General features: G+C 35.1%; 1 protein-coding gene across 1 annotated transcript; it reads right to left on the bottom strand.

Moving 5' to 3' along the window:
* Positions 1 to 18,923: 18,923 nt before the first annotated feature.
* Positions 18,924 to 21,008, bottom strand: LOC110785311 (uncharacterized). The gene is made up of 2 exons (XM_021989747.2): positions 20,717 to 21,008; positions 18,924 to 20,594 (listed from the first exon to the last, which is right to left on the bottom strand). The coding sequence occupies exon 2, from the start codon at positions 20,168 to 20,170 to the stop codon at positions 19,226 to 19,228; it is 945 nt and encodes a 314-aa protein (XP_021845439.2). The 5' UTR covers positions 20,171 to 20,594; positions 20,717 to 21,008; the 3' UTR covers positions 18,924 to 19,225.
* Between the last annotated feature and the right edge of the window lie 6,272 nt (positions 21,009 to 27,280).

Raw genomic sequence — 27,280 nt, 5'->3', positions numbered from 1 at the left:
CTTCTCTATTAAAGCTGTCATTGAAGGCATATATGAAAGTACAGAAGAAACTAGGCATACCACTCACTGGTTGAATGAAATAATGCATGAACTGACTAGAAGCTGCTTGGATACTCACAGAAAATCTTCCTGGATTCCAAGCAATGATTATTCTGCCACCATTATGATAACTTGCATTACTAGAAAAACACCATTTTGGAAAAACTCTTTGGTAAAGCTTCCCTAAATTAGAAAGCTTAACCTTATGTTCTAGAAGACCAACCAGCCCCACATGATATTTGTGAAGAAAATGTTTCACAGTATCCTGCTTCTGAGCCAGATTGATACCCCTAACATTCCATGATAAAATTCTATCCATAGGATTTGGAAGAGTTCCCTCTTCCTGTGCTACCCTCCTCAATGTCATCTCCCCTATCCAACTCAGCAGTACTGCAAGCACTGTGACCACCATCATCATTCAGCATTTGGAAAGGATTAGCAACTGGTGTTGGCACCAAGCTGGTAGGTCTAACCCTGATTGGTCTGAGATTTCTTTGAAACCCCTCTTGATCCACCTCTGGTTCCACCACCTCTGTGTGACTTTGAGCCTGTTGTTTTTTCTGCACCCAAATTCTCTTAGTTTTTCCCTTCTTACACTCAGAAGTCAAGTGCCCAACTAGCCTGCAATTATCACAAATAGTTGGCCTCCACTCATAAGTGATAGGTACCTGAGTTAGCTCACCATGTTCATTCATAAAGGATACTTGATCAGGAAGCTTTTATGTGATTGGCATATCAACCAAAACCCTAGCAAATTGAAGCTTATCCCTACTCACAGTGGCTGCATCCCTCTTAATTGGTTTGCCTAGTTGATTCACTATTTTGAAAAGAGATTTTTCACCCCAATACTTGAAATTCAGACTCAACTGAATCCAAATAGGGACAGATTTGATATCTTCCTTCTCCATATCCATGTCAACACTCCAAGGTTTCACCACCATTGGTTTGCTGTCAAAGAAAAAATGGCCAGAAGTGACCTTATCCCTCATATCCATGGTCAGGAATCTCACCAAGTAGATCCCTTTTTTCACCAACACCACCTTATCAACATTAAATTTTTTTCCAGATTCTCCTAATAAACCCTTCCATGACATGTATTTGAGGATTAGCACCAACAATATAGAAGATAATGGAAGAGTTCCAAAAATCCACCTCATCCTGTATGTCATCAAGTTCAATCTGCACAGGGCTAAGAACAGGGTGTGGTTCGATTGTATCAAGTGATCTAAGTTCATCATCATCACTATCAGCATGTTCAGTCATAACATCATCAAATTGTTGCAATATTGGAATAGAAATCGTACCAATATCAACATTAGATGGAGTATTATTCACCTTGTTATCTGATCGATGAATGGATTGCATCCATTCATTGAAGGAATGCCTGATTTCAAAACGAGCTTGTAAATGCTGCAACCAAGTTTTAATTCCTAATTAATTAGAGAGAGAAACTCTAGAGAGAAGCGAGAGAAAACCTTGCCTTCTCCCCCAAGTTTCCCTTCGGTGCATGATCTCCATTGTGCACTGCTGCCATGGCAAGGAAGTCTGGGGGCAAAATGCAAGGTAGTAAGCATGGCAATGCAAAGCAGAAACCAAGAGGACCTTCATCTGATTCTCAGGCTCTTAGGACTCGATCGATTGAGGAGGTTTTAGGAGTCGAAGCACTGGATTTGACGATTGAAAATGAAATTCTCACCCCCAAATCTGGATTGAAACACTTGCAAGCTCGTTCTGAACTCAGGCATTCCTTCAATGAGTGGATGCAATCTGTTCACAGATCAGCTAACAAGGTGAATAATACTCCATCTAATGTTGACATTGGTACGATTTCCATTCCAATATTGCAACAATTTGATGAAGTAATGACTGAACATGCTGATAGTGTTGATGATGAATTTAGGCCACCTGATCCAATTGAAATGCATCCTGTTTCTAGCCCTGTACAGATTGATTTTAATGATATACAGGATGAGGTGGATTTTTCGAATTCTTCCATAATCTGCTATATTATTGGTGCTAATCCCCCAATACATGTTATGGAAGGGTTTATTAGGAGAATCTGGAAGAACTTTAATGTTGATAAGGTGGTGTTGGTGAAAAAGGGGGTCTACTTAGTGAGATTTCTGACTATGGACATGAGAGACAAAGTCACTTCTGGCCATTTTTTCTTTGACAGCAAACCTATGATAGTGAAACCCTGGAGTGTTGATATGGATATGGAGAAGGAAGAGATCAAATCTGTCCCCATCTGGATTCAGTTGATTCTGAATTTTAAATATTGGGGTGAAAAATCTCTTTTCAAGATTGTGAGTCAGTTAGGCAAACCAATTAAGAGGGATGCAGCCACTGTGAGTAGGGATAAACTTCAGTAAGCTAGGGTGTTGGTTGATATGCCAATCACACAAAAGCTTCCTGATCAAGTTTCATTTATGAATGAGCATAGTGAGCTGGTTCAGGTACCTATCACCTATGAGTGGAGACCAACTGTTTGTGATAATTGCAAACTAGTTGGGCATTCAACCATTGAGTGTAGGAAGGGGAAAACTAAGAGAATATGGGTGCAGAAAAAACAACAAGTTCAGAATCACACCGAAGTGGTGGTACCAGAGGTGGATCAGGAGGGGTTTCAGAGAACTCTCAGGCCAATCAGGGTTAGACCTACCAATTTGGTTCCAACACCAGTTGTTAATTCTTTCCAAATGTTGAATGATGATGGTGGTCACAGTGCTTGCAGTACTGCTGAGTTGGATAGGGAAGATGACATTGAGGAGGGTAGCACAGGAAGAGGGAACTCTTCCAAATCTTATGGATATGATATTATCTTGGAATGTTAGGGGTATCAACCTAGCTCAGAAACAGGATACTGTGAAGCATTTTCTTCATAAATATCATGTGGGGTTAGTTGGTCTCCTAGAGCATAAGGTTAAGCTTCCTAACTTAGGGAAGCTTTACCAAAGAGTTTTCCCAAATTGGTGTTTCTCTAGTAATGCAAGTTATCATAATGGTGGCAGAATTATTTTGGCTTGGAATCCAGGAAGCTTTTCTGTGAGTATCCAAGCAGCTTCTAGTCAGTTTATGCATTGCTTCATTCAACCAGTGAGTGGTATGCCTAGTTTTTTCTGTACTTTCATTTATGCTTTCAATGATAGCTCTAATAGAGAAGTGTTGTGGAAAGATTTGAAAGCTTTAAACACACAGGATGCCTGGATCTTGTGTGGAGATTTCAATTGTGTTATGAGTACTGATGAGAGAGTTGGCTCCCCTGTTAGGAATACTGAAATAGTGGATATGTGTGATTGTATGCATTTCTGTAGTATGGAAGATATTAAGAGTGTGGGTAATTTCTACACTTGGAACAATAAGCAGCATGGTGCAGCTAGAGTTTTTTCTAAAATTGATAGAATAATGGCTAATCCTAAGTGGTTAGGTGTTTATAGCTCAGCTGAAGTGTGTTTTATGAATGAGGGTTGTTTTGATCATTCCCCTGGATTGTTGACTGTCTATCCTAGGGATACAGGGGGGAAAAAGCCTTTTAAGTATTTTACAATGTGGAAATCTGCTCCTCATTTTCTGACTCTTATCCAAGCACAATGGAGTGGTACAGTTCAAGGGAGCAAGATGTTTGGTGTTGTTCACAAACTGAAGAAAGTGAAGTTGGTTCTCAAAGAGTTGAATAGAAAGGGATTCTCTGATGTTCAAGCTGCTGATCTTCAAGCATACCATGACATGATTGCAGCTCAGACATCAATGCATCTTGATCCTGCTGATCAGAGTCTTGCTGATGCAGAACTCAATGCAGTGCAGAATTACAAAAATAAGCATCAAGCCTATTTAGAGTTTTTGAAACAGAAGGCAAAGGTTTCATGGATTAGGGATGGTGATGAAAATACCTCCCTCTTCCATCAGAGTATCAAAGCTAGGAATAATCATAACCAAGTTTACAGCATTCATGGCATGGATGGGATTTGGAGAGATAACCCTGCTGATATCTCTCAAGCTTTCTTGGATTATTACACAACTTTGTTGGGTACTACTCACACTGATAGAAGACCTGTTCTTAGTCATATTGTCCAAGCTGGTCCATTGATTACAGATGCTCATAGAAATATTCTAAATGCTCCTTATACAGCTGATGAGGTGAAGAAAGCTTTGTTCTCTATTCCTGGTAGGAAAGCACCAGGACCTGATGGGTATGGATCCTACTTCTATAAAGATGCTTGGAGCATTGTTGGTGATGATGTTGTCAGTGCTGTGCTGGATGTCCTCCAACAAGGCAGGTTGCTTAAGGAGTTAAATCATACAGTCATTACTCTCATTCCTAAGACTAAATGTCCAAAGAATGTGAGTGAATTCAGACCTATATCCTGTTGCAATACTCTGTATAAATGCATTACTAAGGTGATCTGTAGCAGATTGAGGCAAGTATTACCAGATTTGATCATTGAGAATCAAGGGGGGTTTGTGCATGGCAGATACATAGTGCATAATATCATGGTGGTTCAGGATTTGGTAAAACAGTATGGTAGGAAGAGTGCTAAACCAAGTTGTATGATGAAGATTGATCTTCAAAAAGCATATGACACAGTTGATTGGGATTTCCTGCAAGAAATGTTGGTACAGCTGGGTTTTCCTGTAGCTTTTGTGGCTCTTGTAATGGAGTGTGTGACCACCCCTAAGTTCTCTCTAATGCTTAATGGCACAATGCATGGCTTTTTCAAGTCAAAAAGGGGTTTAAGACAAGGTGATCCCATGTCTCCCCTTCTGTTTGTGATCTGCATGGAGTACCTGTCCAAAATTCTCTACAAAATGAGTGAGTTGTCTCAATTCCAGTTTCATCCTAGATGCAAAGAACTCAAGCTCACTCATCTATGTTTTGCTGATGATCTAATCCTGTGTAGTAAAGGTGAGTTCCCCTCTGTGTATCTTCTGCTTCAAGCCTTTAAGCTGTTCTCCAACTCTTCTGGTTTGTTAGCCAACAAGCAGAAGTCAGCTATCTACTGCTGTGGTATGGCTGAGAATGAAATCAACAGAATTGTCAATGTTTCTGGTTTTACTAGGAGTCAGCTTCCTTTTAAGTACTTAGGTGTTCCCATCTGTGCTAAAAGAATTTCTGCTGCTCAATGTGATGTCTTAGTAGATAAGATGGTTGCTAGGATTAAAGTCTGGAGTTCAAGGAATCTTTCCTACACAGCAAGAATGCAGCTCATTAATTCTGTGTTGATGAGTATTCATATGTACTGGGCTCAGGTATTTATTTTACCCAAGAAAGTACTGCAGGAAGTTACTAAAGTTTGTAGAGCATTTCTCTGGAGTGGGCAAGCTTATAGTCAGAAAAACAGTAACATTTCTTGGGAAAGTTCATGTTGTGATAAGAAGCAAGGTGGACTTGGATTTAGAGATGTTCTCAGATGGAATATTGCAAGCATTGGAAAATATGTTTGGGCCATTGCTTCCAAGCAGGATAATGTTTGGATCAAATGGGTCCATGCTGTGTACATTAAGGATGGGGATTGGTGGGAGTATAAACCTGTAGCTTCTGCTAGCTGGTATTGGAAGAAGATTTGTGCCATAAAAGAGAGGTTGAAACTAGTCTATACTCAAACTGAGTTAGCTGCTATGCCTCATTATTCTGTGAAAACAGTTTATGAGAAAATTATTGGTCCAAAACCTGTGATTCAGTGGGATAATATGGTGTGGAATAGGCTGAATATCCCTAAGCATAGATTCATATGTTGGTTGGCAGTGCAGGACAGGCTTCAAACCACTGCAAAATTGGCAAGATTTGGTGTTAGTAATACTGCAAGTTGCCTGATTTGTGGACAAGCTGATGAAGATCATAAGCATCTGTTCTTTGCTTGTCCCTATAGCAGCAGATGCATTAGTGCTCTCAAAGCTTGGTTAGGGATTACTTATTCCACTGGTAATCTGAAGCAGCTCATGAGGTGTATTGCTCATGGCAGAATGTCAAAGTTTAGAAGGCAGGTTAGCTTTGCAATGCTAGCTGCTGCAGTGTATGCTGTTTGGTCAAGTAGGAATGGTTGTTTTTGGAATGCTTCCTTTCCAACTGTTCAGAATATGGTAGCTAGAGTTAAGCAAAATGTTAGAGATCGAATTTTGGTTGTTTTACCTAAACATGTATCTAGGAGAGAAAGCTTGTGGTTTGCTACTCTGTAAGATAGCTTTCTGTTTCTAGCTCTTTGATGGAATGGTCCAACCTAGTTGGTTTGTTTCATCCTTGAGTTAGTTTAGGTTGTAAATCTGTTTTGAACTTAATATTATTCGATCTTGCTTGCCTAGCAAAAAAAAAAAATGCTGCAACCCAGATTTGGGGGTAAGAATCTCATTTTCTATCGAGTGATTCTGAGTTATACATTAAAAGTTATGAGCGTTCTGAATTCCTGCTGCAGTATTTCACTTTTCTCTTTCTCTCCTTGCCCGTCGCCCCTTACCCGATCACTCAGCACGAGCGCTGCAGTTCGTTGCTGCACCCCGTGCCTTCGAGCACTATCCCTAGCACCCCCTTACTGTGTTTTTCGTGCCTTGTCCCTCACACTTCCTCTCTCGCCCTCGTCGTTGCAACCTACCCGCACAGCCACACCTTGCGTGCTGTGGTTGCTGTTGTTGCCGTGTGTTGTTCTTGTGTTGTTGGTGCCCTCGCCCCCACACACACTCGCACACTCGCCTCTCTCCTTCCTCTCGTGTCTGCTGCGCCGAGCCCTCACCGCCCCTGTTGCTTGCTTGTTCGCTGAGTGTGTTGTGTGTTTGTTTGTGTTCCGTTAATTCTTTTTTTCTCCCAATCACATTCAATTCGTGATTGTACCGTGCTATAGGCCGGATTGGTATAATTCTCTTCTTCCTTGCCTATTCTATTTCAATTCCGTATTTAAATTATATTATTATTATTGGTTTTGATTAATTAAAATGCTGGGATCGGTTATGAACACCGAATTTTGATGATTTGTATGTTTGAATTATTGAAGAATGTGTTGAATTGAAATATTATAATTTTCAGATTTGAATTATATATTAAAGCTTCAATTTTTATTAGTTTTAAAGCTTCAATTTTTATTAGATTCAAATTCGCGCTCACCCCTTAATTGTTTTCTCACTACTAGAATGTGCCCGTGCATAAGCACGAGATATATAGAGTGTAGCATATAAATTAATGGTATATAATCAATTTTAAATTGATAATAATTACAAATAAACCCGCCTAATACCATATTAATAGATCATTATCCTTATTAATAGATCATTGTACAAATATTATATGGTTTTAAATGTAAGAAAATAAGTACCTTAGGAATAGAAAATAGTACACCATTGTACTTGAAGTAAAGTCCAAAAATAAACGGAACATGGAATCAAGTATCGATTTCTTTCTAATGTTTCAATATGGTATGTTCAAGCATCAATTATTTAATTATTTCTTAGATGTCTCATATCTCAATCGTATCTTATGAGTTTATAAAAAATGTTGGACTTATACGATTTTAATAGATAATAAAGGGTGTAAAACTACTATCAAAATATATATTTTTAAATAAGGAAAAATACCTCACGTCAAATAATCTAATTCCTTCTTTGTCAATTACTCGACCTATTGTTCAAATACCTCTCCTCAAATGACGATCGTCAAATCTGAAAATATATATTCATATTGATTAAAAAAAAGACCTCATGTGACAAATGGAACACCTAAAGAAACTACATGTATTTCATTTTTGCCTACAATTAGGAAACAATATACCATAGTAAATTAACATAACAATATACCATTGGAAATCATGATAAAGATAGAATAAAGCAGCTTCTAAGATCATCATATAATTTAAACCTATGGAAGCAAAGCCAACAAAATAAATGGCAGTACGATATAATCGAATATTTTAAATGCAGCACGCTACAGTAAAACGAATTTTATAGCTTTTGTTATTTTCTTAAAAAATTAAATGAGGTGAATGAAATGTCTTGAATTGAACAAAGTTTGATTACAAAAATTATAGTAAACTCTCTATGGTCCAACTTTTAAGTATGTGGCAGTTTAATCAAAGATTGATTCTCTACGTATGTGAATTACTTAATAAAAGTGTACATAATATCATATAAATACTTGTTATTCAACAAACAAAGTGATGAATTTTTTGCATAAAAAAAGTGATGAATCTTTGAGTGCATCACTTGTTAATTTTATGTTCTAGAAATTTTCTCCTTTTTCCTTTCATCTACAACTGTTCCATTATAAAATTTGATTGAGCTGAGGTATGAACGTAGGTACTGGATATGATTGTTGAATGTATCATATTGTAGAATTATTTGAGTATGTCCAAGGAATATTCTTAATCGTATTTTATGAGGGTATAAAAAAAATTCGAGTTAATTATACGATTTTAATTGATAATAAGAAGTGGAAAACTATGATGATCACAACGTATATTTAAACTAAGGAACAATACCTCTCGTCAAATAACCCAATTCTTTCTTCGTCAATTGCTCCGACTATTGTTCGAATACCTCTCATCAACTGACGATCGTCAAATCTGACAATAAGGGAACTCTTTATACAAAGTATATATAGGATTGATTAAAAAAATAAGCAGTACATTACATGACAAATAGAAGAATTAAAGAGACCACGTATTATACAATAATCTCACAGCAAGAATATCTTATCCCATACGAAGTACTTCGTATAATATTAGAAATGACAATATATATAAATCTCTATAAAACTCTGCGAAGTTTTTTTGTCTATAAAACTCTAGTTTAATTTTGCCAAACGCATTACTTAATCCTCAATCTATTTCTTCTTGCATATAGTCTAAGGAACTCCTAATACAAATGACTAATGAGTAGTGACATCAGAAAGTCCTTCAAATTAAGCCTAGCTTCCACAAAGCAACATCAATTGTCGCAAGTCCAAGTTCTGGAAAGGACTCGTGCTTTCTTGCGATACGCACATTTCTGCCCTCTCAATCTCACCCTCCTTCAACCCTCTTCTTCGTATATCTATGCTCTCCCCCTTTTTTTTTTTCCTTTGCACTAATTTACTACTTATAATTCAGTTCTTTTGAATCTCTTTTTAAAATTGAACCAAACTTGTCAGTGGAACATAATACAAAAGTTAGAACTTCAGGAACATTATTAATTAAAGCCTTTTCTCCATCAAACTGAGAACTCAACTTCCAAAATAACGACCCCATCAAACCAGCAGCCAACCCTTTTCCATACAAAATCCTAATATTGCCCAATACAAAACGACCGAAAAGAAATTTAAGTCATACATACCTCTAGTATCAAAAAGCAGAAACAATCGGACGAATTGAAGCGGCGAACAACACTATAGAATCATAGTCATCATCATAAATGAACAATGTTTAAGGAATAGCTATCATACCAATAACATCCAAAACCCCATGGAACCTATCAACTTAAGAATGGATGAATATTCGATAGTTGTACGAACCATTTTACGGGTTTTCACATTTCCTGACGGCTACTTGTTTTTTTTTCCTTTTTTTATTTGACATACGAGAAGATAGTAATATGTTTAAGCCCAAAAGACTACTCCGTAATTTAAAATACAATGGGTTGTCTATAATTATTAATATATAGATAGGTATGCACCTATCTATATATGCATATGCAATTAAACGACTGTGTTTCAACAATAAGAAACCACGCCCCTATTTTATATCACATACCCATTTTCTCTCTCCTCTAACCTCTGCCCATATTCTCTAACCATTTTCTCTATCATCAAAACCTCCCACTCTCTTTCCTCCATTGATGTCACTCCTTCTCTCTCCCCTCCACCTTTCGCCGTCGTCGATATGCTGCGCTCATTCTTTGCTTCCATCGCTAACTCCTCCGATTTCTCTGCCACCGCTGCCTTGATATGCCGTCGGAAAATAATATACGTCTTTCTTCGCCGATCTATTACTGTTCTTCGTCAAATCGAGCGGAGATTGATGAAGATTGCGCGGTCTTCGACTTGAAACAAATGCTGGAATAGCATATTCCGGCAGTTAGGGTTTACGTTGAGAAGAAAGAGAACAAGAAATTTGGGGATTGGCTTGTTGATATTCGAAGTGTGAGTCGGAATTTAGGTCAACTAGAGATTGATCAAGCTTCTTCAGCAAGACAAAGATAAGAGGAGTTGAGGATGAAGCAGGGACGTATTGCGCGAAGACGAAGAGAGGTGGCCCTAATACTTTAGATTCTGAACGAGGTGAGTGTGCTCATGGTGCCAATAATGTTTTGAAGAAAGCTATTGATTGGTGTGGTATGGAATTTCTATTGTTCTCTTTCATTTCCTTTTATTTTTGTTGATTGATTAATTTCTGTATTTTTTGTGGTTATACTTGTGATAATTATTGTTAAATATTAATTCTGAATTTGTTATGTACAGTTTATAATTTATCACATTCAACTTATAAAAGTGATGTTCTCAAATAATAACATGTTTATGTGATGTTCAGTTTTTCAACTCCCGTGTTCAACTTATAAAGAATCATGTTCAACTTTACACAAAATCATATTCAACTAAATTTAACTTATAAAACTAATATATGTTCAATACTTTTGTGTGGTGTTCAGTTTCTCAACTCTCGTGTTCAACTTATAAAGAATCATGTTCAATTTACACAAAATCATGTTCAACTAAATTTAACACTTTTGTGTGATGTTAATTAGTTTTATTTTTTGAACGATATTTGTTTGCGATTGAGAGAAATTTGCTTATGTTGTAGTTTTTATTAATTGAAATCAGTTTACTAGTACAATATATGATGTGATTATCTATCAATTATGTTTTGCACTAAAAACATCTATCTAATTATATAATTTGTGTAATTGTGAAATGTTAACTTAAGTTGCATTGCTAAATTTTTGGCTGTGATATGGATTAATTTTAAGCATAGTAATTAGTATTAGCTTCATCTATTTTACACTGATAATATTGTTGAACATATATTTTCTTCTCTTAAAAATGATAATTTTCTACTTTGTTCGTCTTGATTTTGAGTGATGTTCAATTTTTCAACTCTCTTGTTCAACCTATAAAGAATCACGTTCAACTTATTAAACTAATATATGTTCAAGACTTTTTTGTGATGTTCGGTTTCTCAAGTCTTATGTTCAACTTATACAAAATCATGTTCAACTAAATTTAACTTATAAAACTAATATATGTTTAATACTTTTGTGTGGTGTTCAGTTTCTAAAGTCTTATGTTCAACTTATATAAAATCATGTTCAAATAAACAAAATCATGTTCAACTAAATTTAACTTATAAAACTAATATATGTTTAATACTTTTGTGTGATGTTCAGTTTCTAAAGTCTTATGTTCAACTTATATAAAATCATGTTCAACTAAACAAAATCATGTTGAACTAAATTTAACTTATAAAACTAATATATGTTTAATACTTTTGTGTGATGTTCAGTTTCTAAAGTCTTATGTTCAACTTATATAAAATTATGTTCAACTAAACTCAACTTATAAAACTAATATATGTTCAATAATTTTGTGTGATGTTCAGTTTCTTATGTCTCGTGTTCATAAATAATATGTTCAATTTATGGGTTTGTAAATTTAAATTACTGTTAAAATATTTAATACTCGATTATTGGAGTAAATGTGTTTAAATCAATAATAGGTGATTTTTTTTAGTTTCTAAAAAAATTCACCTATTATTCTTTGTTATGTTCAATTTTTAAAACTCAATGTTCAGTTTTAGAAATTTAATGTTCATACTATGTTTGATAACATGTCAATTTCTTTTTTAATTAAAAAAAGATTCACTGTTCAATTTTCAGAATTTAACAAGGAGGAAAAAAGACAGAGTCGAAGAAGAAGTGGAGGAGAAGTTGGTGAACTCAATCCGTTTGCAATTGGTGGTAGAAAATTTATCGACGAGAAGGGACAAATAAGAACTATTAAGATGGAGAAAAAGTTGCAGGGGAGAGATAAAGAAGCATAGAGGAAAGAGGAACATAGAAGAAGAAAAAGATTCATCAATGTTTATATTTTTTATTTATTTTTCGAATGATAATTTTCTATCGAAATGTACCGTATAGTGATTAAACTTGTGCGGACGTACTAAATTTTCTGATATAATTAATTAATATTACTAAATTAATCTAAATTATTATTTCTCTAAAGAGAAGTATGAAGAAAGATATTTTTTTCATGTTCATTTATTTTTTCATCATGTTCAATTTTAACTATTTCACGATGTCGATAAAAGCTCATATGCACCCAGCTCTGCATGCATAGGTATGCAGCCAAAAATCTGGGGGGTTGTCTAGACGGCCAGACCAAACTAAAATAAAATAAATCAATTATGAACTTCCAATTTTTCCCTGCATCTAGATCAACGGGTAGCTAACAATTAGATTAAGAATTAATGATTAAATCGAAAATATATACTTCAACTCCTATGTTTTTTCAGTTGCTTCATGCTTGTTAATTGTTGGTGACTTAAGAGTTATAACATGTTTAGAATTATAATATGTTTAGGAAATCATAATATAATTAATGTTATCCCACTTTTTGGACTAATGATCACATAACTGCTTTGATGTTTGATCATGTCGTGTCGACCAGGTACTGTCGTGTCTCAGGTGATGTCGTGTCGAATGAAAAGGTCAGACGCAACATCAGGCGACAAGGCATAGGCGACGGAAGACCAGCGACAAAGCATAGGCGACAAGTGACCAGCGACAACATATAAGCAATTAAGAGAAGATAGGTCAAGATCCAAGCTGAAAGATAAAGAGTTGCTAAAAATCAGTGGGAGCTTAGTGTTTGTTATTCAACAAACTAAGGCCCAAGTATGGATATATGTTTCATTGTGATTTATTCAAATGAGACACAAGGGTATTATTTCTACCATGAATTTTTGAGAACATAATGTTTGTTTGCTCGAAATAGTGTCCTTTTGGAGATTCGTTTCCAAAATGACAAGTGGGAGAAAATAGACCTCGAAAGTATTCGAGGCGAACAACAAACATAAACGGAGATTCCAGAGGCTTTTCGAAGTTCTTCAAAAAATCCAAACACTTATTCTTTAAGGACTTTAGAAGTGGCTTTAAAGAATGAACATCTCTTAGAAGAATTTACAAGTGCTTCAAGGAGAACAGAATGTTCAAAGGACTTTCAAGTGTATATTGATATTCTATTGTTTGATGTTCTATACCCAAGTAGGCATAGAGTTCAGGTCACTGAAACTATGAGATTCTTCTATTAGATAGTGAATAAACCTACAACTTGCAGTCAAACTATTATCATGAATATTAATGAGTTTGTGACATGTAAGAAATCTACGACGAAACCCAGATTCCCTAAAATGGTTAGAGGTCACATATAGACTCAAATGTTTTAAATTATTAGAGGCCATAAAACATACTCAATGTTTTGATGACAAAATTGAAATTTTGTTGATTTGCAAGAATGGTTTACATCTATTGGTTGTAAAATTAGTTTTAACTACTTTGATGTTTGATCATGTCGTGTCGACCAGGTACTGTCGTGTCTCAGGTGATGTCGTGTCGAATGAAAAGGTCAGACGCAACATCAGGCGACAAGGCATAGGCGACGGAAGACCAGCGACAAAGCATAGGCGACAAGTGACCAGCGACAACATATAAGCAATTAAGAGAAGATAGGTCAAGATCCAAGCTCAAAGCTAAAGAGTTGCTAAAATCAGTGGGAGCTTAGTGTTTGTTATTCAACAAACTAAGGCCCAAGTATGGATATATGTTTCATTGTGATTTATTCAAATGAGACACAAGGGTATTATTTCTACCATGAATTTTTGAGAACATAATGTTTGTTTGCTCGAAATAGTGTCCTTTTGGGGATTCGTTTCCAAAATGACAAGTGGGAGAAAATAGACCTCGAAAGTATTCGAGGCGAACAACAAACATAAACGGAGATTCCAGAGGCTTTTCGAAGTTCTTCAGAAAATCCAAACACTTATTCTTTAAGGACTTTAGAAGTGGCTTTAAAGAATGAACATCTCTTAGAAGAATTTACAAGTGCTTCAAGGAGAACAGAATGTTCAAAGGACTTTCAAGTGTATATTGATATTCTATTGTTTGATGTTCTATACCCAAGTAGGCATAGAGTTCAGGTCACTGAAACTATGAGATTCTTCTATTAGATAGTGAATAAACCTACAACTTGCAGTCAAACTATTATCATGAATATTAATGAGTTTGTGACATGTAAGAAATCTACGACGAAACCCAGATTCCCTAAAATGGTTAGAGGTCACATATAGACTCAAATGTTTTAAATGATTAGAGGCCATAAAACGTACTCAATGTTTTGATGACAAAATTGAAATTTTGTTGATTTGCAAGAATGGTTTACATCTATTGGTTGTAAAATTAGTTTTAAGGATAAAAATCATCAAACATGGAGTTGTGTTCACACACAAACCTAGATTAGTTGCTAAAGATTACAAGAAAATTTATGGTGTGGATTGTGTTGAAACCTCATGCATAATCGTAATGCTCAAGTCTATTAATCAAGCAATTATTGCATATTGGTACATATGGCAATTGGATGACAAAACATGTTCCTCAATCAAATGTTGGAAGAAACTATGTATATGGCATGTCATAGGATTTGTGGATACAAATAAATACTTGAAAAGGAAAGCTAGCTTATGAAATCTAAGTACAGATTGAAGCAAGCAATTGGGAATTGAAACTATATTTTAGTGAAGCTAATTAATAAGTATTTTAGTTTCATAAAATGTACATGATTCTTATAGATATATAAGAAGTTTAGCGGGAGTACGTAAAAATTAATTGGTCCTATGTGTATCACACACATATCTCTCTATTCTGAAATAACATTCAAATGCTAATGACTTAGATTTGAAATTATTTATCAATGATGGACCAAGGCGAAACTTAGTGCATACTGGGTACTAAGATCTATTTACAAAGATCTTATATTATTGTTTTGGATTAAGTAATGGCAATTACTAAATCAAACACGAAAATACTCCATTGGAGATATTCGACCCATATGAATAAATCTAAAGAATGTTTGAACTATGTAAAAGCATTTACAAGTTAAACATCAAAGAGTCTAAATGTGATTCTTAACCTATATTATATGTCAAAGAATTTAGCTGGATTTAGTATCTACTGAAACTAGATGAGCTAAAGTTACATGAATATAATTCAATTGCGAATTATTCTGCAAAAGAATTTATCATGTATGATAATAAGAGGTTCGCCAAAAATGGATCGTATGACTTTAGACATGACGAACATATACCAATCTCTATTGATCTAAGTAAGGATCAACTAGATTAAGATCAAGAAAAACTTATGGTACTTGAAAAGGTACATAGGAACAGTTCTTGATTCAAGGAAATAAAGATATGCTAAATATTGATGCTACACGCATAAACACTGGCAAAGGATCAAGCAAGATCCCTTTGGAGTTAACCATTGGCAAGGACGAGCTAAAGAGCATCGTGTTTTGAATTGACAACATGGATTGGAGACCATGCGTTGTTGCGTGGGAAATTAAAATATTAATTTCTATGATCTAAGATACAGATGGAAAGTCATCCACATATCTATGAACTGCTAAGATAAGTAAAATCCAAAAAAAGCATCACTAGCAACCTATATAGTTGAAGTAAAAGTACTTATTGCCTAAGAAGCAATAAAACAGAGTTGTAGAATGGGTGGGTCACATGCCTACTGACTTGATGGTTCTTCATTGCAAAATGCGTAGAACCACTATTGTAGCAAGAAAGCCTAGATCACAAAATAAACATACTCAAAAGATCTTATCATCTATCTCGAAGAACATTCGATGAAAAAGATATTAAGATTGGCAAAGCATGATAACTAAACCTATGCAACAAGTGAGAAACAACACTCACATTGTGGCACTAGAAATCAAGCATAGCTTTGAATTCCATAATTGTTTAAAGATGGGTTAGAGGCCCATGGTTGTAAAACATTGGGGTTGAACACTTATCATATATAAAATGTATTTTTATATTCCATTTAATCTTGGTTTAGTATTAAATGATGAGTCCTTTCAATTTGACGATATATTCAAGATAGACTGTTAGGACCAGTCATGTGACTAAGAAATGTCTATCAAGTGGACTTGAATGTCAAATTTTGAAAAATGGTCCCTGGTCGAAAGTTTTCTATAAAGGTGGACGCATAGAAAACGCTAGACGGCTAGAATGCAAGATGAGTAGTAGTTATGTTTCTTGAACTATGTGGACATGGCAATGTCGCAATCATTTGCATAGATACTTACTTGAGAAGATTAGTATCGGACAGACCTATGAAACTTTACTATAAGAGATGAAAATCTGTCATAAGTAAATTTCATTACATTATTAGACACTAATCCTCAATACTTGAGTGATTTGAGATTACTTGTTTGAGAACTGGTTACTTTGACGTTGTCAAGCGTCGCACCGTAAAAGGAGACTATAACGGCAACGCTTAGGTAATCACTTATATATCAAACGATGTTTTGAATTTGTTCAACCATGTTTTTAATTTATTCAAGCATGTTTTCATTCATGAGAAGGCATCAAGCGACAAAGGAATTAGGACAAGTGGGAGACTGAAGGAAATAATGCCCTTGGTCCAAGTATGCATTCAATGATAATGTCTAATAAAAGCGGTTCAGTATTAATTAAACAAGTTAATAATTCAGTGAGATCAAGTGAGTTGAAAGCCCAGCTAGAGGCTGCTTCAGTTCAGGTGGAATTAATAATATTAATCCACAACTTACTCTTGACTCAACCCGTAGGGTCACACAAATAGTACGTGAACGGATCAAGTATTTAAGTGAATATATTATTCATTAAATACTCTATTTATGAACATTCGGAAACGGCGGATCTCGGTTCCAGTGGGAGCTGAAATCGTCAAAAGGAAAAATATAGAATGCTCCAGAAATGATGATATTGCCGGAAACGGAAATATGGATCATGACGGAAATATAAATATTATCCAAGTCATAGATGTTGCCGGAAACAGAAACATGGCTCGTATCGGAAAATATTATCGAATATAGAAATATTGTCGAAATCGGAAATATTGCCGGAAACGGAATTATTACCGGAATCGGAAATAAATTCCGGAATCGGGAATATTAACGGAAACGTAAATATTTGTTCGAATCGGAAATGAATTTCGGAATCGAAAAACGAATCGGAAGCGCGACGTGTGAACGCTCGACGAACGAGCTTGCGAGACGCAAGGCCCAGCACTAAGCAAGCCCACGCACAGAGCAGCGAGGTAAGGGGCCAAGCAGCAGCGCCCAACGAGTGGGCCGCGTGCTGCTTGCTGCCAACACCCAGCGCGCCTGGGCCGAGCGAAGCAGCAGCGCCCATTCGTGGGCCGCGGGCTGCGTGTTTTACGACCAAGCAACGTGGGCTCAAGGCCACACGTGCAAAGCCTTGGCCGGCTAGGATTGCTTGCGAGTCAAGTAATCGTGTTTTCCTAATTCTACAAAAATTAGATGTTTTAGTTAAATCTGAAATACTTAGTATTTGATTAAACCTAAAATTCTAAAGTTATTAATTAACTAGAATCCTAATGGATTTAGTTAATCGATTCCTAATTCAAACTCCTTTATTTCCACCCTATAAATATGTGGTTTATGATCACAATTTATAATGCAATTCAATATACTATTCTAACATATTAGATTCAAGAGAGAATTTAATACTTGCCTAATATTATTGTGAGTATCCCGAGTGCATATAAAACCTTAGAGAATATTCTAGTTAGTTGAATCTAAGGCGGATCCGAACGTGCTGTGGACTTTCTACGGACGGGCAACGTTTGGGGATCTAAAGACTTGTTCTTGTTCGGTTCGGAAGTAGCTAGGGAAGGCACGCATCACATTGTATGTCACCTAAATTATGCTAATTGACTATGTGGCAATTTATTTGGATTCTGGCTTTATGGTTTTTCCGCATGAATTATATTGTTGTATTATTCATAACCTACATTTAGAACATGGTTGAATAAATTTAGAACATGCTTGAATAAATTTAGAACATGTTTGAATAAATTTTGAAACACAGTTGAATAAAGTTAGAACATGCTTGGATAAATTTTGAACATGCTTGAATAATTTTAGAACATGCTTGAATTAATTTAGAACATGCTTGAATAATTTTTGAAACAAGGTTGAATAAAGTAAGAACATGCTTGGATAAATTTAGAAAGATTGAATAAATTTAGAACATGCTTGAATGGATTTAGAACATGCTAATAAATTTAGAACATTCTTGAATTAATTTAGAACATGCCTGAACATTTTTAGAACATGCTTGAATTAATATAGAACATGAGTTTGAAATTTTAGAACATGTATATGTGTTGACTAGGTTCTCATGTTCTAAATTTAGAACATTGTTGAATAAATTTAGAACATGCTTGAATAAATTTAAAACATGGTTGAACAAATTTAGAACATCGTTGAATAAATTTTGAACATGCTTGAATAAATTTAGAGCATGAGCTTGAAAATTTTGGAACATGGTTGAATAATTTTAGAACATGTTTGAATTAATTTAGAACCACGAGCTTAAAAATTTAGAACATGGTTGAATAAAATTAAAACATGCTTGAATAAATTTAGAACATGGTTGATCAAATTTAGGACATCGTTGAATAAATTTAGAACATGGTTGAATAAATTTAGAACATGAGCTTGAAAATTTAGAACATTGTTGAATAAATTTAGAATATGGTTGAAAAAATTTAGAACATGGTTGAACAAATTTAGAACATGGTTGAACAAATTTAGAACATGAAGAGTGTAAAAGTATTCTTACGCAAGAAGTGTTCTTACCGGATCCCTCCCCTATAAAATTATAAGTGGAGAACTTAAAATTCACTTTAAGGTACTCGAGCTCGATAACAACAATCACATATATAAGTTGTGTATTCGAGTGCAGAGAGCGTCACAACCTTATATTAATATCTTATTCAGTCTTTGGTGTATTGCATCACATATCATTACGTGTTTAAATTAAGTACTTGTCTAGTAGTACACATGAAAGGGGGGCAAAGTCAATTGAGAAAAAAATACACAGTAAGTAGTTTCGTGTTACATATTTCGTTGAAGAGTTTACGGGGAATCCACCATGATTAGTTGAGTTTACTGGCTATCACCCGGCAAGCGACTATAACCCCAATACATTGACAATCTATGACCAACACCCAATATATTATATACATCGAGGGGGCGGTAGTTGGTAAGGGATTGAAGAGGACATGGAATGGGAATGACAACATTACCAGTCATTCCTGTTACCTTGATCCCCGTTTGATAATTATTGCCATCGTAATACGCTAGGATCCACCTTGTTACATTCGGGTTATCCGCCGGAAAAGGGACTGCACATCGGATCACTCTCCAATTATTACGATCAAAGTCATTAGGACTGTGTGATGGTATACAATTAAACCAAAGTTCTGGAAGTGATGAAACTGACTCAACTCGACTCAAAGGTACTCTCGCCTCAGGATCGTGGGAAGGGGGCCATGTACCCAAAGCTGAATATTCATGTTTGAATGTAATTTTTGAAGGAGGTAAATCAGCTTTCAAATATTGCGCCAATCTTGAATAAAAATCCATGGTACGCCCAACATTAAAGCTACTCCTGTCAAACACCCATATTTTGAGCTCCTTTTCCAAACCCATATTTTCTTTAATTTTGGACTCTAACTCAGCCTGTATTTTCTTCAATTCTTCAAGCATTCTATTCTCCAATATACGCAACTCCTCTTTGTGTTTACTCTTCAGTTCAGCTATCTCATCTTGTTTCTTCTTTAAGTCTTGTTGCCTTTTACGCTCTGCTTCGTCTAACGCTTGTTTTAATACTTGTATCTCATCTTGTTTCTTCTTCAATTCTTGCTGCCTTTTACGTTCTGCTTCGTCTAACGCCTCTTTCAATGCTTCTATCTCATCTTGTTTCTTCTTCAATTCCTGCTGCCTTTTACGCTCTGCTTCGTCTAACGCCTCTTCGCTCAATTCCTTCTTGTACTCGTTGTCATCACGGTTTCCATTACGCCCAAGTATATCCAAGGGGCGACCATCCATGAAGTTGCTACGAGCCCATTTAGTGTTGAGTGATGTATTGACATGATACTTGGACCAATCAAAGAGATCAAACAACCTGAAGTACTCCACTTCCAAGACCACAGATGTGACCCCTGCGGTTGCTAGGAAACCAAGTCCCTCGCCGTTCACTATCAGTCGTGAGTTGAAAAGATCTTTGATCAGCGACTGCAAATCATCACCTCCTATATCTTTGTCCCCGATCTTCAACGCTTCATAATTGTTCCCAACACCTATAGTACGTCATTCCAAGTTGACTCCATTGCTTCCCTTTTACCGGAAATATGTAAGGACTATCCAGCTCATACACTTCTATTGCTGACGTGTCCAAGCATCGAAGGAATATCTTGTCGGACTTGATTGTATAAGCTGCCATTTTTGTACCCTCTTTAATTTCTTGGTTGTTCTGTTAAAAATGATTTACCCAAAAAAGCATATTAAGCTAATAAAAATGAACAAAAATAAATAAATTAAAACACCTAAACGACGTAGTAAAATCCAATTGATCGATCAAAAGATAGTTGTTACCAGTGATGCCACTTGAGACAAATCGATGCGTCCCTCCAGAAATTAGCAACGTACACAACTTGTTGTACAAATAACTTACTTTTATATATGAAGAGAAAATTCAAGGGAGGGATTGGTTTCTCTATGCTTAAATTCGGAATGCATTCATTTATAAGGTGTAATGTGGTTGTTATAAACTTGTAATCAACTTGGATATTTAAATAAGTACGGGTAGTTACGATAACCCAAAGAACTGTGCAATGTGTACGCATAGATTAAAAAGGGACGAGGGAGCAGTAAGCAAGACCCAACCATTTAGTCTTATTCAAGTATTTTTGTTATTATTGCTATTACGGTTCATTACCTACTCGTACTTATTTAATCAACTTGGATATTTTAAATATGGGGTAGTTACGACAATCCAAAGACTATTTGTAAGCGCAGACTAGAGTAGATGAGAATGAAGTTTCCTCGATTCTACATAGTTATTAAATATAAAAGTATATTATATTTATAGCAAAAGGTCTTGCGCGCACAAGGTGTACAATAAATTTATTGTACACCAAGATAACTTTAACCCCTTTTTTTTGTAACTTTAACCTAATTTTGTTTAACTTTTATATTAGTAAAAAAAAAATTGATAGATAAATATTTTAAAGGGTTAAATGATTAATTTTATACATTATTAGTGATTTTGAAGAAATAAGTTTTACTAAAATGAAAAAATTTATCATTTAACAATAGGTAACTTTTACATATATAAGCTTAACTTTTAAGCATTTTGAGTTAACTTTTACTTCGATGTACGATATTTATTGTACACCCATTGTAAATAAGATTTTGTGTATTCACAGGTCTTTATATTATAAGGTGCGTCTTTGTTAATTATTTTTAGACAAAGTGTAATAAAAATCAAAAGACAAGTGATGATTATGTATGAGTTGTTAGTTGTGGTGATGAATATGTATGAGTTGTTAGTTGTGTGAAAGCACTGTACGTGTAAGAAGACCGGTTGTTTGCCTGTGTATATTAGACTTGTAATAGGAGTGTGGAAGATTATTTAAGGGGAGTTTCAAGTATGAAAACCCTTCAAAGATTACTCCTTTAAATCATTTCCTAGTTCAAGTGAGTATGAACATCGCATGAACATCATTGGATTATTTAGATCTTGAAGATAATTAGCAAATAGGATTAGCAAAATAATGAGTTTGTAGGGACTCGTATTACATAAGTAGGTTAGATTGATTTATCCAAGGTGACTTCCCAATTGCAAGAATAGATAGTAGAAAAGTGTGTGTTTTTAGTGATTTTTTGTATTTGAGGGGATTTATTAATAGTAGATTGAATTTAATTACGACTTTGTATTTGTTGTGTAATTTTTTTGTCTCCTTGATGCTCAGAAAATGGGGGTTTATATAGAAATGTGGCTGAAAAATCGATAAAAGGCTGGCGCCTAGCGCTAGGCCAGCGCTTGGCGCCAGCAGATGCTGCCGAAAAAGGGCGATGACGTCGCCCTTTTGAGGCGCATCATAGATGTACCCTTGTACTATTTGGCAGGTAGTGAAAGATGCTTTTCTTGGAGAGGTGGTTTTCTTGTTTTTAGACGCAACGCTTTGCGTATTTTGTACAGTTTGAATTCGTTTTTACAGGTCGGGGCCCGGGATGCTCGATTTAGTGGGTCGGCGCTCGAATTTGGATTTCTTAATGTCATTTTGACTGAAAATGTGGCTCGGAGACCAATGGAGAGGTCCGTTTCGAGAGTTTGTGTTTGAATTTTGGACTTGTGTTTAGAAAATTTTGTACCGAGTTCCAGAACGGGAACGGACTTGGCGATTGGATTTTGGACTTTTGGACTTGGAATATTTTCGTTGTATTCAAGAAATTGGGATTTCCATTCAGTGTTGTACCAATCTTGGCCTAGGCTATAGTTTTCGTCATCGGCCCTAAGGGGAGACACAAACTAGGTGTCTACAATTAATAAGGTAAATGTTACAAGAAAAAGAAAGACCGCAGAGTATTAAGTTTTGCTAAAGAGAAACATTAAAACCTTTAAACTTAAATTTAATAACTTCATAAACTTAAATTTGAGAACTCCACAATTAACCACTGACCCAGAAAATTTGTCACAAACAACTTGTATTCATAGTAGAACTCAATCAAGGAAAAATGAATGACATAAACAAGGCAATGAACCGAAAGAAAGATAGAAAACAAGATACTGATACGCATTTAAATTGCAGGTGTTAATTTTCAATCAAAGTATAAAATTCTCACATAGTAGCATGAAAAATAAATTCCAGAACATTGAATATAAAAGAGTCTCAAATATGCATGAAAAATAAGCTTTAAACGTTTAAAGAGAAACAAAATTACATAAGTCAATCGGAAAACATTTGGGTTAGGAATGTCGATAGTCAATTAGAGATATTTAAAACGCCAGACTCCAATGATGTCGACTTAGGTATTAGAAAAATAAAAAGAACCAAAAAAAATATTTCATTCATAAAAATTGGAGTCCCAAAAAAACTCAAATCGGTTCACTTTTAAAGTCAAACCAAATTGGTTCATTATTAGAAACCCAAATTGGTTCACTATAAAAGAATTGAAAAAAAAAAAAAACTACTCAAACCGGCTCATTGGTTTTTACTTCAAAGTCAAACAGTAGCTAGTTTGGAAAATAAAATTTAATAATAGTCATTTCGGTAAATAAAATTATAAAAGTATGTAGCTTGGTAAAAATCCCATTCTTTGCTTTCTTCCTCTTTTTTACGTTTCACCTCCTCCAATGCCTCTATTAGTTTGTCTATCTCATCTTCTTTATCTTTCAACTCTTCCCTTTTTCTACGCTCTGCCTCATCTAACTCCTCTTTCAATTTGTCTATTTTATTTTGTTTCTCCTTCGATTCCTTCAACTTTTTGCGTTCCACCGTCACCAACTCCTCTTTCAGTTTGTTTGTTTGTCTTCTCTTTTCTGACCTCTAATTCCTTCTCCTTCTCACTCATTTTTTTCTTATTTTTGTTGTCATCACGATTTCCTTTCCCCCCAAGTATATCCAGGAGACGACCATCCATAAAGTTACAACGAGCCCATTTAGTGTTGAGGAATGTATCGACATGATACTTGGACCAATCAAAGAGATCAAACAGCCTGAAGTACTCCACTTCCAAGACCACAGTTGTGACCCCTGAAGTCGTTAGGAAACCAAGTCCCTCGCGAGTTGAAAAGATCTTTGATCAGCAACTGCAGATCATCACCTCCTATATATTTATCCCCGATCTGCAACGCTTCATAATTGTTCCCATGTCCTATAGTGATTCCAAGTTGACTCCAGTGCTTCCCTTTCACTGGAAATATGTAAAGGCTATCCAACTCATACACTTCGACTGCTGACATGTCTAAGCATCGAAGGAATGTCTTGTCGGACTTGATTGTGTAAGCTGTCATTTTCGTACTTCTTTCTTCTGTTAAAAATTATTTGCCAAAAAAACATTGTAATGTAATAAAATTGGAAAAATAAAACACCAAAACGACGTATTGAAATCCAATCGAAGAAAAGATACTCCCTCCGTTTCTTTTTGTTTCTTACGTTTGGACCTTTGCATGTTTATTAATATATAATAAAGATTCTTTTTCTTTTTCATTAAAAAATAAACCCAAGTAAAACCTCAATCCACTAATCATTACAACAACCAATAAAATTGTTTTATTTATCAAAATGAATCAATAATGGAAAAGCATAAAAGATGACACAAAAAATGATAACATAATAAGTTTAGAAAAGGAAAGATTCTCCCACATAACAAACAAACATTGTGAAACACTCTAAAATGAATACGTAACGAACAAAAAGAACTGGGGGGGAGTAGTTGTTAAATTACCAGTAACGTACGCCCTTGAGGTAGATGCCCTCCGGAAATTAGAAAGACAACTTGTTGTACAAATATTTATATTTATGAAGAGAAAATTAAAGTGATCGAAGGTATTGGTCTCTCTATGTTTCGGAATGCATTCATTTATAAGGTATTAAGGTGTAAAGTATGTGGTAGTTGTAAACTTGTAATAAACTTGGATATTTAAATATGGAGTGGTTACGACAATCCAAAGAATTATTGTACCATCAGGGGCGAGTCCATGAAATTGCAAATGGGAGTCCAAAAAGATTATAATTTACTTTCTAATTTCTCATATTTGCTCTTTTTATAGGGTTAAAGTAGAGTAGTCGAAATAATAAAAACGTTGTAGGAACTTTAATTTTGAGTTTTCATAACAATAAAACTCATCCAAATTGCAACAATAATTTGGCGAAATTTCAATATAAAATGGCAAAAACGAGTTATAATTATCATTGAACAAATAACACACAAAGACCCTAATAGACAAAAAGAAGGGGGAAAAAATCATATTTAATGCCGTTTCAGGAGGATTCGAACACATAAGTTAATTACACATACATTTTAGCCTTATTTAAGTGTTTTTGTTATTATTGCTATTACGGTTCATTACCTACTTGCACATATTTAATGAACTTGGATAATTAAATAAGTATGGGGTAGTTACAGACAATCCAAAGATACGCGTAGAGTAGATGAGAATGAAGTTTCCTCGATTCGACATAGTTATAATAGTATATTTATTGGTCTTTATATAATAAGGTGCGTCTTTGTTAATTGATTTTAGACAAAGTGTATACGGAGTATTACAGTAGTTATTAAGAAACAGAGTAGTTGACAACTTTTCCACTATATATTTGTTTCTCACATCTCAAGTCTACCATATCATATCTTCCCTTCATTTACTTCTCCCTTGCAATTGTTTATTTCTACACCTAAACAAAAACTAACAAAAAAAATGGGGGCTTTCGAATTGGGGAAGCTACACAAATACTTGATCCGTTGTTTGGATACAGAAGCTATTTGGGTGTATGAATTATCAATTAGTTTTGAAAACATGGATGCATTCGAAGAGAAGGATTGGACCCGTTGTGAAGGTCCAATCGGGCCAGGCCATGATTACAACAGTTTGAAAGTCGGAGACCAAGAAATCAAGGGGAGTGAACTCAAGAAACTTATGAAACTCCTATGCTTTTCACGGTTGGCAGTAAACCTTGAAGGTTATTGCTTCTTAGACACTATAGGCTTAGCCACTGATAATAATAATACTGATGAGTTCCAACTGCAGTATCAGATGATCAGACGCTCCTTCGATTGGAGTAGCTTTCAACTGATCAAATCTTCACCAGTAGACAACAAGGATGACAATACAGAAGAGTTATCAATTCTTGAAAACAGAGTTTCTGATCTAGAGAAAGAGCTGGAAGAACGTGTTTTTGAGAAGAGTGGTCAGTCCGGTGAGGATTTCTTTTACGATGTCGTTTGTCGTAGTAGAGTTCTCTTCCCCTCAGACAAATTTGCTGTTGGTTCTGCTGAAGCCAAGACTGAGTTTACCAGAGCTAGAGTTAAACGTGGTGAGAAGATGGTAATTGATGAGATACTCACACCTATGGACACCAAACCAAATACCTTACCGCTTCCGGTAATTCCTGTTCAGGTTAGCAAAGGAGAGTTCGATAGGGAAAAGTGGTGGGTGATGACTGTTGCAACAAGGAAGATTAATGGTTGGGAAACTGATTTGAGGAGAATTATTTACTATGATCATGAAGTTAAGAGACGCCGTCAACTTATTGGTGATAGAACAATTGCTGTTCCTTTTCTTGTTGGCTCGGAATTTAGGTTTAAGGCTGGATGTGGTTTACATATGATTCATGGAGTTGGTGTTAGGTTTGTTTTCTTTCTTTAACATCACATTTATTTGCTATTATCATTTCGCAATTATTGCTGCAAGCAAAATATCAATGTTTAATGTGTTTAATATACTTTTCCACTCAAGTTTGGTTGTATTGTATGTTCACTGTCATAAACAACACTGTGATTAATTATTACTATGTACTTGTATTTATTAATTTATAGTTAAAAGATGTTATAAATGAGTTAATGAAACAAATGAGAGCCAAGTTACTACAACATCCGTTTTACAATACTTGCATCAATTTTTTTTAACGTATTTCAACATGGTTCTTTGAACAATAATATCTCTAATTGCATATAAGTAAAAATTATAAAAACTTGATATTTGGAATCCTCACATTGATACGAATTTAACAAGGTCTCACTTGACTATGTACATTCTTACGTAATAGTGAAAGAATGATTGTCAAAGTTGGTTGATGAATAGTGCACAAATGAGAAACGGTGCATGTATTGCGGAACAGATGTAGTATATTTTTCACTGTTTATGGTCCAACTCATTTTTTTACACCGTTTGGGGTCTAGGATGTATCTTCTGGCCAAATTTAACTAATGGACTTAGGGACACTTAAAAAACACAGACCCTTGGTTAAAAATTTAGATCCTTAGTTAAGAAAAGTACTTCCTTCGATTTTTAATACTTGCAACGTTTGTGATTTCTACACTATTTACAAATTATACTTTGACTATTGTTGATGATTTATACGTAAGTTAAAACATAGTCATGTGGGATCTTGTTAGATCCGTTTTAATATGTATGTTCAAAATATTAACTTTTTA

This window comes from Spinacia oleracea, chromosome 6 (genome assembly GCF_020520425.1).
Source record: "Spinacia oleracea cultivar Varoflay chromosome 6, BTI_SOV_V1, whole genome shotgun sequence".
NCBI lineage: Eukaryota > Viridiplantae > Streptophyta > Magnoliopsida > Caryophyllales > Amaranthaceae > Spinacia > Spinacia oleracea.
The sequence above is the reverse complement of the archived record's forward strand: the minus strand, read 5'-3'. Positions and strand labels throughout refer to the sequence as shown.